This window comes from Amphibalanus amphitrite, unplaced genomic scaffold (genome assembly GCF_019059575.1).
Source record: "Amphibalanus amphitrite isolate SeventyFive unplaced genomic scaffold, NRLGWU_Aamphi_draft 000093F_arrow, whole genome shotgun sequence".
NCBI classification, from domain to species: Eukaryota; Metazoa; Arthropoda; class Thecostraca; order Balanomorpha; family Balanidae; genus Amphibalanus; species Amphibalanus amphitrite.
The window spans coordinates 1,082,501-1,094,405 of record NW_024881589.1 but is presented as its reverse complement, the minus strand read 5'-3'; the positions used below and the strand labels follow the sequence as shown (position 1 = coordinate 1,094,405).

Below are 11,905 nucleotides of genomic sequence, written 5' to 3'. Positions count from 1 at the left end.
GTGCGCCCGATCGGCACGGGGAAAACAGCATCGTGTAGAGAATCGAACGGGCAATCGAATAGTGTGCGGTGCAGGGGTGGCACGCGCCACGTGCAAGTGTGAGGGCAATTTCATTTCAAAAAGTGCCATTTTAAACGCATTTTGGATTTTATTTTATTTTCCCGTGACCATCAGACTGAGAGAGTTGAAACAACGTCAATTGCCAAGAGAAATGTACCGCCTCTCATGGAAAATTGTGGACAGCTAATTGATCAAAAACAATGTGGAAAAAATCGCTGAATTAAAATGGTATTTGTCCATAATGTGCCACTAAAAAGATACACGGGATTTGCTGCTTAACCTGATACGCTTGACAATTGAAAAAGCTATCATTAGAAAGAGCATTCAATTCTCTCCAAGATCCAATCATCACGTTTGCATGACAAGCAACAGTATTCTTAAAAATATAAATGTTTTAAACCTCTGCAAAACGATTTTTAGCGAAAATTATCTACGCCTTTCATTTGTCTTAAAACTACGCACCTCAATTATAAAGCACATTTGACAGATTCTGAAGTGGAAAGCATGCTTATCAGACACGGGCACCTCGATGCGGTGGATATTTTTTCCACAAACCAAAACGTTTAGCCGTCAAAAAGCAATCGACCGAAATGGATAGATAACCCAACCGACACAAGAACAACCGAACACCCGCCGATCGAAAATATCCCTTTTCGCGTTGCGGAGCACGCGGGTCACCCTAGTTTTCACTATTTCATTCCTTCGTTCATTCGTTCGTCCGTCGATTCGCTCGCTCGTTCGTTCATTCATTCACACTTCCGCTTACTCGCTTTTTCGTTCGATTGTCCATCTAATCCGCCACTTGTTCCAGCATGCAATCTGTTTCAATCATTTCCACTACTTACCTGGATTTCCGAAAAGTCCATGAGCAATGATAACTTACCGTGAGGCTACCTTACCGTTCTTACTGGAGGGACATTAGTAGGTTTATGCCATAGTCGAAACTGCGTCGAATCCGTTGCTGATCAAATCTGAGGATAAGAAAATGAGGAGGTTTATGATAATTTCTAGCACCCTTACCATCGACCGGTCCGTAAGTATTTCGTAAGTATTTCAATGACCATTCGAAGGTCGTTAACCCTCGCCCTGGCAGGGGGGGGGTCGATGCGACCACCCCTAAGGTTTTTCGAAGATAGCGTAAAAACGGCGGCGCGCAGCGCCGCCAAATTTGGCACAGCCTATGGAGCAACCTTTTTACATATGACTTGAAAATTTCAGGTCCGGGTGACCTTGGGTCAGGTCACCAGGTCAGAAAAACCGGTACGAGGTCATGGTCAAATTTCAATTTTCTTTTTGCACCTGTCCAACTCACAGTTTTGGACTTATTTCCTTCAAACTTTCAGGATGTGCTAAGTTCACCGAGTTGTATAACATATAGTTCGGGTTTTTTGAAGTCACTGACCTGAGGTCAGTTAGAGGTCATTACGTCGTAATGTTAAGCCTATGGGAAAATACTAAATTCGGAAAATACTTGAGATATCCGCTTCGTTCTATCACTTTTGTGCTTTGAAACCACAGCAGGCCACTTTGTGCTTCTTTGTTTGGTGTACTTATCCATGGGTCAGGTCAAATGAGGTCAACTGAGGTCAAATGACGTTTTTGCCAATAACTTGGCACATAATGACGCTAGAGCTTAAAAAATGGCATCATTGTGTTCCTGGTGATCAGCCGATTCGAATAATATGCAAGATGATGCAATTTGATTAACTTGAACTTAATTTATTAATTTAAGTTTACTTAAATTTTAAGAAAAAATTTTAAGTACACTTAATCAAGCTAAAAAGTATATCATTCGACGCGCCTTGACGTGCTGATTTCACTGGTGCTTTTCTTTTTGCTCTATCTTAGTTAGATCAAAAGCTATAAGCGAAAAACTTTTGACCTGTTTTTAGCGAAATTTTTACATTTATAACCCCCAAAACCCCCCTAAATATTGACCTAGAGCAACCAAATTTGCACAGGGGCGAGAACTCCAGGACCTACCAAATTTTTTGTTTCTAGGTCCCATAGGAGCCAATCGCGAGGGGGGGTCGCATCGACCCCCCCCCCTGCCAGGCCGTGTTATGAAAAATGCCCTGCCAGGGCGAGGGTTAATCACTGATTGTCGTTACGTTACATTGGACCCGAGTTAGAAGCAGACATATTTCGCCTCTCCTTTGTCGCGACCCGTTACGATCGGGCTACGGGCATGGCGTGAGTATATTGAACATGCTCAGTCCGAAACATCAAACAGCAAGTAAGGTCGGAAAGTAACTGTATCGTAGCTAGTAATTTCAATCGTAATGGATAGCAAACCAATCACAAGCAGTACTCACCAGCTATCGGCTACTATTCTACGACGGAAGAGTTTGATTTTGTCCAGATGAGCGGACATCATCGGGCGCTTCCGATCTGAGTTGATTGTCCGTCGCGGAGAAGAGATGTTGCCAATACGGATCTATCGCGTGGTGGACTGCTATCCAATCTGGTCAGTGATAAGCAGTCTGGCACACAGATGCGGCTTCTGACCACACCGTGACTGCCGCATAGCGCGTGTAGTGAAGTCCGAGACACCAACTGGGAGCGATAACATGGTGGAGGGTCCGATCATTCGAGCAAGTCTGATCGTCTTGAAGCGGCAGGTCTGACGACCGGGAGCGGCAGATCTGACCGTCTGATGAGGGGCAGATCTGACATTCTATAAGCGGCAGGTCCGACCGTCTGAGGCGCTTATGGTAGGACTGACCGGGAGCGGCGGGTCTAAACGTCTAAGGGCGATACGTCTGTCTTGGAGTAGGTACAATGCTCACCGACCCGAGGTGCCTCCCTGGAGCAGCAAATCTGACCAGGTGCACCGCGGCAGCCGCGACCGGTCGTCTCCAGGACACGGCCCAACACAGCGGCGCGCCTGTTTGGGCCGTGACCCGGGACACCGGGACCGCAGGGGTCCGGTTGGTCCGCCGGCACACCGCTGACCGTGAGATCGGTCCACCTGACGGCTGAACACCGCCCTGATATCCACAAAAATCCCAATTGTGATAAGCCAATTGTGCAGGAGCGTGACATTGTCGAAAGAAACAAAATTGCAACAACAGAAGACGGCTGCTTCGGCTGAATCAAAATTTTGCAGGGGATGAGATAGAGAAAAGAGGGTTTGCAGTCTTGGGAAAGGCTTCAAGAGCTTCAAATTCAGATATCTTAAATACGCATTGCTCAATGATCATATTCTACATCAATTCCATTGTAATTTATCTGTCCATTTCTAGCGCGTTGTCGCGTGGTTTTCCATACTGGCATAGCTCGTCATGAGGCTCCTCCTCCGCTCTCTGCCAATCGGAGAACTCTTCCCCTCCGCCAGCCAATGACAGGGCCGGTCACGTGATGGCCCGGGGCGCCGCAGGTCACCAGGGCACCAGACACCGGGGTCAGGCCGTAGATCTCGGACTCCGCGGCGACCGGTTGGAGCAGAGTGGAGCAGGTGAGGGGAGAATGGGCAGGATTTATAACTTATCAGGTAACGGCCATTTTGCCTTTCTTGCAAGTTGCATTGTCTTAGTTCTGAGATTATGATAAGTCAAACTAACCTTGCAATGAGTATGCGGCCTTTGCGTGTTCACCGTTCATCTCGATCGCTGTCTGTTTAGAAGCTATGAATGACTAAGTTTATTTAAAGTTTCCGAATTTTATGTGGAATCTCTGTCGTCAATATTTTAAGTCACAAGTATTAGGGTAGGGCTGTAGTGTAGAATGTAGATGTATGTAGAGCGGCTGGATCTTCTAGGCTGGCCTGGCGCTCTGTTTCGTCTAACGTGTATCCAGATCATTTTCAATATGTTCAGCGCATTATCAAATTTCCTGGGCTACAGCTGGTCTAAGTCGCACACTACTTTTATTGACGCACTATCCCTTCTGTTTCAGCCTAATTGTCCTCTGAGGTTCTGTTGGGAATATTCATATTGGCCGGCAGCCATGCGTCTGTTCTCGCCCGTTCTGCTGGTGGTGTTGCTGCTTCTCGGCACGGTTGCCATGGTTACCGGCGGACACAGGAGTAGCCACCACGGCCGCAAGCACGGCGGCCACGGACATCACGGCAGCAAGCACCACGGTCACCATCGCGGCCACGGACACCACTGATGTCAGTCGGGACCTCGGCCCGGTGCCTGCGACTTTACTTCGCGGGGGACGAACGGTGATGCGGCCGCGTGGCTAGGACTGCACGCTCACTCTGGGTGAAGAGTTGATGCGGTTGTGCCTGGTGTTTTACAGATGCTTGGTGCAGTTACAGGGAGAGTGACTGATGGTTTTAACGGCCGTCATATTGTAAAAGGCATGCTTCACTGTGCGAAAAAGAAAGTGTTTTGGCCTAAGCGTGCTGCCGCGAGCGTCTGTGTTGCGTCTGTGTTTTTAGCATTATTGAAGACATGCGAACACTATTTTATTGCCTTGTCGAATATTTTTGTGTCTGGCATATGAACCTACAAAATGAGTTTTAATTCAGATCCACTGTCTTAATATTTACCGAAATAATGCCTGAAGCAAATAAACTTCTGCCAGCATTCGCTATCTTGTGTTTATGCAAGGAACGTGCGCATATTAGACTGCTGACAGAGAGATTGAGATAGCAAATATGAGACTAGAAATGGTGCGGAACATACCAATATTCGATATCTCCGTATATTTTGCAGCTTGGTAGCGTAATGCAGCTTAGAATGTCACTATTTCGTAATGCAACGAATTGAATCATACGGCAAATTTCATTTAAATTCGAGTTCTGTACGCTGCCTCCGGTACGAATTCAACTAGGTGGTTGCGAAGCAGTGCCCAGTACATGCGATTTATCGGAACTTAACGTTTCTTATGAGTAGGTATACGGAGCTATTACTTTTAAAATCAAACGTCACTAAATATAGCTGCACACAAAGTCTAAGTCATCCTTCCGTCGTGCAGGCAATAATTATGTCCTCATTCTTGATCAGCTCCCTGTTTTGACCTGTCACCTTATCAGACAACCGGTGGATGGCAATCCCAAGACAAATTCCAATAGTGACTATGATAGCGCAGCTACAAATGAACTGATATTATTTTTCGGTCGACGCTCTTGGGTGCCCGTTGGCCGTTAGTGTCCACAGTTACGCCGTTGGGAACGTGACGGAGGCAGCCGTTGCGGCGCCGCAAATTCGCCCCCAACAGAACCAATAAATCTGGAAAGTTATCCGGAAACAGCCCCCAAAATTAGTCACTTATCGAGTTCAGCGCCCACTATGACAATGTATAGCTTCGTGCACAAAAGCTCTGTCAAGGTTCAAAGGAAGTTGGTCCATTGGTATGATAGTTTTGGGTAATTGTATTCGCAGTCACACGTCGTTTGCATTCGCAATGCTCTATTCTGTTTCCTGTATGTTTGATGCAGTCCAAGGATGCAGTCTTGCAATGCAATCCAGCCATCCAAGAAACTTTGCGCGAGACGTTTTCTTGGATGGTTTTCTTGGATAGCTTGATTTCATCGAGTGCTTCTATTTTAAAGAAAATTTGTAAGCTTTGCTGAACTGTTGAGTAATTAGAACTGCCAGTATTTCAGTAGGTATCTAAAGTGTAGTTATTGTTACTATATTTTATTTATGCATATTTCGGCCTTTTTTAAGCAGATAACGAACGATATTAAGAAACATACAGGAAATAATTACGGAGCGAGCGAAGCGAGCGTAGTCTTTCCTTAGATTAACGGAAATTTCTGAGTATGAGCGGCCGGCCGGCCGGCCGGCCGGCCGTGCGGACGCTTTTGCGAGGCTTATATCTCAGCAACCACTTGACCGATTTACACGGGGTAATTTTTGTAGGGTAGCTTCATTCCTTCTACTAAGTATTGGACTATTCCCGATGCATGTGGGTGACCCCTTATGCACGTGCCACGCGCAAAACGAAGAGGTGTCAGTTTTGTAATTGTTGCAATATCTCGGTAACTACTTGGCCGATTGCGCTGAAAGTTGGTATGTAGGTAGGCACCCACTAGTCACTGCATATCCATGTGCCAGAGTTGGGGTGCTGCTGCACGTGCGCACGTGCAGGGGTCGTTTCCAGATCTCGAGAACGGCTGGACCGATGGCGCTCAAATTTGGTACACGGTTAGGGACCAGTTAGTAGGGTGCCGTGCACAAGTCAGTTGGGACCCATTTTGCACGTGCGCACGTGCAGGGTGCCGCTCCCAGATCTCGAGAACGGCTGGGCCGATTGTGCTCAAATTTGGCACATCGCTAGAAACCGGTCAGTAGGGCGCCGTGCACAAGTCAGTTGGAGGTACGCCCTCGAAATTTCGCACGTGCAAGACTCACCCCCTCGCTCGCTCCGTTAGTCGCCCCAAAAGGCGCTATACTGGTATCTAGGACTCTACCGCGACGAAATATTTCTATCTCGAGTTTTCAAAGAATTTCATGCACTCGTCTGATATCCTTTGAAAACTCTCGATAGAAATATTTCGTTTTCGCGGTATCGTCCAAGAATGTATATTCCTGATCTCCCGGCAGCAAGTGACAAGAATTCCTGTCACGAGCAAATGGCAAAAACCATGCCGATTGCTGCAAGCTTGGCTGCAAGATTACTAGAACATACTTGGCTGCAAGCGTAGGCAACAGCGTGGACCAATTGTGGGCATTGCCCAAGCACACTGGAGCAAGCACTGGAGTAGCCATCGCTAAGTAATGTTAGGCAAATATTAGGCATTCCTTTCAGGGAAGCTTTCAGGCAAGCCAAAGCCCTAAAACAGTGTTTCAGGCTTGCTTCTTCAACGTAGCTTTCAGGCTTGTTTTAGGCAAGTCCTTTCATTATCTGTCGAAATAATGCACAGTGTTTTCATTTTCCTTATATCTTAGTTTACTCATAACTCATAAGAAGCTAAAGATTCAACGTCTATAAGCGTACGAAGCAAATATTCAAAGTCGTCTAAAACGCGTTCCTAAATATGCTGCACTGCGCAACGACATTGAAGAAGTTCTGTCACTTATCAAGTTGACTCTAAACGTGTAGCAAATCAAATAATCATTTGAAAAATGCAATCGCCAGACCAGCTAGCGAATCTCTGCAATGCCGGGCCGGAGGGCGACAGGAAGGGATGGAACCCGGGAGCGGTGGTGAAGGTGATGAACCTTCTGATGTCGCAGCAGGCGAGCGATATGCCAGATCGCATAACTCGCGCCGTGGACGAGATGCTGGCCGAGTTCCCACAGGGGCTGGTCATCAGCGCGCTGGCCCCGCTGTTCGCCGTCACCGAGCAGCTGCTGCTGCGCTCGCGCGAGAACGAGGGCTACTTGTCGCTCATCTGCCGCGTGGTGGAGCTGCTGGGCCTGCCGCTCTGGAAGGAGCGCGAGACGATCTCGGCCGACCACTGGGAGTTTGTCGTCCAGGTGGGCAGCGTGCTCGGCTGCCTGCTGAAGGAGTGCCACCAGCCTCGCGTGCGTCTGGCCGTGTGCCGCGCGCTGGGAGTCATCATTCCCGGCCGGGCGGAGCGCCGCTGTGCGCACCAGTTCCGTTTCAAGGCGCTCAGCTGTGACGAGTACCTGCTGGCGCTGGAGGAGAGCAGCATCGGCGAGTCGCTCATGGAGGCGATGCGCGGCGTGGAGGAGGAGGGCCTCTACATGGAGATGCTGAAGGTGCTGCTGGCGCTCTGCTACCGCTCGGAGCGCAACTGCCGCAACATGGTGGACGCCGAGCTGCCGCACGTCATCACCCAGCGCATGCTCTGGACCGACGACGTCCTCTTCGTCACCGCCGAGGTGCTCATCCAGATGATGGTGACGTTCTCGAGCGCCGACCAGCCGGAGAGCATTCTGAAGCAGCTGGCGTGCCGGCCGTGCGTGAGCACGCTGCGCGCGGCGCTCCATCACCAGCTGCGCTCTGTGCAGTCGGTGGTGAACCGGCAGCTGCGCAATGACATCCTGACACTGTCCGTGTCGGTGGCGCGTCTGTGCCCGCCCGTCCCGCTGGTCGAGACCGGCTTGGCCGCCGACCTGCTCCACCTGGCCGTGCACACCGAGCTCAAGTCGGAGCGCAGCCCCTTCAGCTACCTGCAGCTGCTCACCTCCAGCGAGGACTTTGAAATGAAGAAGCTGCTGCTGGTGCTGCCAGCGCTGCTGCTGCGCACCACCGTCACCATATCGATGCTGAGCGAGCACCAGGTGATGCTGTCGCTGCTGATGCTGATCTCGCGCGACCTCCGACCGTCGTTCGCGTACAACAGCGCCGTCAGCTGGACGGAGCCGCAGTTCCGCGAGCTGCAGCTGCTGGCACTGCGCACGCTGGCCGCCATCATCGCCAGCCTACCGGAGGACGCGCTCCAGTACCGCGCCGGCACGCGGCTGCTGCTCTACCTGACCAGCTACCTGGACGGCTCGCCGCTGGTGACGGTCGACCACCTGCAGGCGTGCATGCAGGCGCTGCACAACGCGGCCGCCAGCGGCGAGCCGGCGCTGCTGGCTGACCTCGCCGACCAGGACGCCGTCAGCCTGATGACCACCTTCCTGCGGCACCCGCGCGTGCTGGCGCTCGCCGCCGGACCGCAGCGTATGGCATACGTGGCGCTGGCCACCGAGTGTCTGGCCATCCTGTCGTTCCTCTGCGATGAGGATCCGCACCGCAAGAGTCTGTTCGGCAGTCGCGGCGTGGACGCTCTGCTGAGTACGCTCCTGGAGACGACGCGTCAGCGCTGCCGCCTCGGACCGCGCCACTACACGGTCATCGTGAACGCCATGGATGCCGTCTGGTCGTGCGTGACCGGCTGCGCCAGCAACGAGAACGAGTTCCTGATGCGCGGCGGCTGCGACACGCTGCTGGACCTGACGGACGCCGGAGGCCTGGGCCTGCTGAAGCTGCAGACGCTCGGCTGCCTGCTGCGTCTCTGCGACACCTGCCCGGCGGCGGCCAAGTTCATCCTGCGCTGGCGCGGCTCCGGCGGCCGCACCTGCGTGCAGCTGCTGATGGCGCTCTGGCGCCAGGAGGAGGATGCCCTCGGCTGTCACACAGACGCTGACGGCATCATCACAGACCTGGAGCAGCCGCTGCGTGGAGCGCTCCAGCCGCTGGAGCCATTCAGCGCAGCGCCAGAACCGGTCGCCGTCGCCGAGATGGTCGGCAAGATGCGCCCTAAGATCTTCGGCATCATCGAGCACCTGAAGCAGGTGCGCGGCGACGATGGTCTGTTTGTGAGGGAGCTGACCGACATCGACGTGCGCGACCAGGTAACCATGGCGCTGGTGGAGAGCTACCTGGACCTGAAGGAGGGCGAGGTGTGTGCCGAGCTGCGTGCCCAGGTGGCCAGTCAGGGCGTCAAGCCGGTGCTGGCCGACCGGCTGATGCTCGACGACCTGCGCGTCATCGGCCGCGAGAAGAGCCAGTACGCCCAGAGCCTGCAGACGGACCTGCGCAGCGCCGCGCTGCGCCGACACGTGGCCGACGAGCGGCAGTTCTTCGAGCGGCTGAAGCGTCTGGAGATGCAGGAGCTGCTGGCAATCCGGCGAGTCTCCGAGTACATCGCGCGCACCAGCTGCCACCGGGTACTGGCGCAGGCCAAGCGCCGCCAGGAGCAAGAGGTGCAGGACACCACGTGCCAGCCGGGGCCCGGCAAGTACTACCGCACCCTGCAGCGGAGCACCAACGTCACCGTGTTCAGCGCGCGCCACCTGGACATCCAGCTGACGCCGCGGGACAACAAGTTCGACGACGACGAGCCGCTCACCCCGGATACCGACTCGGACTCCACGCAGAACCTCAGCAGGTTCTGAAGTGTTAGCAGGCGGTAGCGCATCTGTGCTATACATAGTATGGCCTGCGCCTCCACAGGGTTTGGTGAATCATGCAGTGCTGTGCAACAGGTTAGCAAGACCTTATAATTGACAGAGGCGCCGTTTAGTGATGTTCGCTCACGCTATAACTATCCTCTTGTGAAAGGAGTTCCTATGATTTGAATGTGTGTTTGACGGCAAGCTGTCATCTATTGTAGCTGCTAATTGTTCGGTAACACGTTGTTGATTTTTGTTACCGGCGTTTGAGGATTTTATCACTTCCAATATGCTGATATTTACCATGGTGATAATTTATTCCTACTTCTCACAGCGTCTGAAACTTCAAAACTAGACTTGAAATTGCTTTGGGCGACGAGTATTCAAGGTCGTCACCCATTTATTTTCTCCATTCCCATTCCCATCGTCATTATGTATTCCAATGTGGGTCTGTTGGTCAGCGTGAGCTCGGTGTCTCTTTCAAAACAATTTGACACGCATGTAGAATGGTAGCTAGTCAGCCTCACCGCAGAACCTAAACCGTATCGTGCGGTTACGCACTGGTCATGGGAAAACGTGATAATCCAGCTGATCGTGGAATACGGCGACAATGACCAATCTTGCGGCTACAATTATTCAAATGATGTCTTTCATGGGTAAGTGGTGAGAGCCGCGCCCATAACTGACTGAGACGTGTCGTATAGGGATGTGCCGTGGGGTGTTCAGTGTCGATTTCGTCGAATAAATTGAAAATGAAACAATAATAAAAAAGTTACAAAAGCATGAAGATAAGCGGTTAAGTAAGAAATAGTTATTTACCTTTATCAAGGAAGCATGCACGATCTAGTTAACATTTATCAAAAATCCACGCACAATGATGCACGATCTTATTGTTTCTTAAACTTCAAATTGCTGCTCGCATAATGTTCAGCTTGTATTTTCATCAATGGGGTGCAAAACAAAGCCGACAGTTCCGTAAAAAAGCAATGATGTGCACAATGAAAACAATGATGGTAATATAAGCATGAAAATGAGATTCGTCTAATGTACGATCAACGCTAAATGATAAACAACAGTTTGCGTAATACTGCTATTTGGCTGGCCTCTGGAGTCCTTAAATCCTCCGAACACTCACGATCGCAACAAGCACGCCTCATAAAAGCCACCAGGTTATCTCGCGGCTACATCAGAAGACCACCAGACCTCCGTCGTTCGTCCCTGAGCTCTCTCCGTCGGCGGCGGCGGCGTCTCGTCAGTCTCCGCCTGAACGGCCGGTCATTATCGTCATCGTCCGAGTCGAACGGGAAGTCGTCCGGCGGCGGCACGGTGCCGTCACCGGCCGGCACCAGGCCGGGGAAGAACAGGATCACCACCCAGGGCAGCAGCAGCACCACCGGCACCAGCAGGCTCACCACCGACTGGACGGCGCCCAGCACCGGCCCGTTCTCGTCACTCTGCCGCGCTGCGGCGGTCGGCGGCTGGTGGTAGTTCCTCAGGTCACCGCCAGGAGTCCAGCGGACCGCCGCAGAGCTGAGAACGGAGAGCGGAGGGAGATGTGGGCATGGTATTTTTTTTAAAGGGACCATCCCACCTTCAAAAAATTTAATGATTCCGATTGGTTCCAATTGAGTTCCGATTTAGAACAATGAATAGCTACAAATTTTCACCGAAAAATATTCACTGGTTTTCAAGATAATTAGACTTTTATGTTTGGTTACTTTTTGCGATCTCCGCTGTTCCTAGCGACTTCATTTGGAAGCAATAATTTTGCATTTTAAAAAAATGCGGCGCTTGCTGCAGATGTTGCGTGCAACTAATAGCATATACCACCACTGCTTCACAAAGATGTTAGTCTAAGGTTTTAAAATCGCTAGCTCTGCGCTGACGTCACAAATTCAGAGGGGCATTCAAAGTCATTAGCCCCTCTGAATCCAAAGTGCTGCAACTTTGAAATTGAGTATCTTCGAATTGAAGGCTTTCTCGATGTTGTGATTGCCAAAACCGGAAAGTGCGAACCAGGGACCCTAATTTGGCTATTTCAACTCAAAACTAATGTTAAGGTGGGATGGTCACTTTAATATTTGGTTGTATCGTTTATC

The 11,905-nt window shown here is 51.2% G+C and overlaps 2 protein-coding genes and 1 long non-coding RNA gene across 3 annotated transcripts in view; 2 read left to right on the top strand and 1 right to left on the bottom strand.

Moving 5' to 3' along the window:
- Positions 1-2,954: 2,954 nt before the first annotated feature.
- Positions 2,955-4,600, top strand: LOC122380226. The gene is made up of 2 exons (XR_006256300.1): positions 2,955-3,517; positions 3,958-4,600. It is a non-coding gene; the product is annotated as an uncharacterized LOC122380226 (long non-coding RNA).
- A 2,482-nt stretch (positions 4,601-7,082) lies between these two features.
- LOC122380237 (cilia- and flagella-associated protein 69-like) lies at positions 7,083-9,809 on the top strand. The gene has a single exon (XM_043363223.1). The coding sequence runs from the start codon at positions 7,083-7,085 to the stop codon at positions 9,807-9,809; it is 2,727 nt and encodes a 908-aa protein (XP_043219158.1).
- Positions 9,810-10,727: 918 nt separating this feature from the next.
- LOC122380225 overlaps positions 10,728-11,905 on the bottom strand; it is a 16,061-nt gene continuing 14,883 nt past the window's right edge. Inside the window, exon 3 of the mRNA XM_043363211.1 lies at positions 10,728-11,336. Within this exon, the coding sequence (XP_043219146.1) occupies positions 10,988-11,336 (349 nt within the window). The 3' untranslated portion in view covers positions 10,728-10,987. The remainder of the gene's footprint in view (positions 11,337-11,905) is intronic.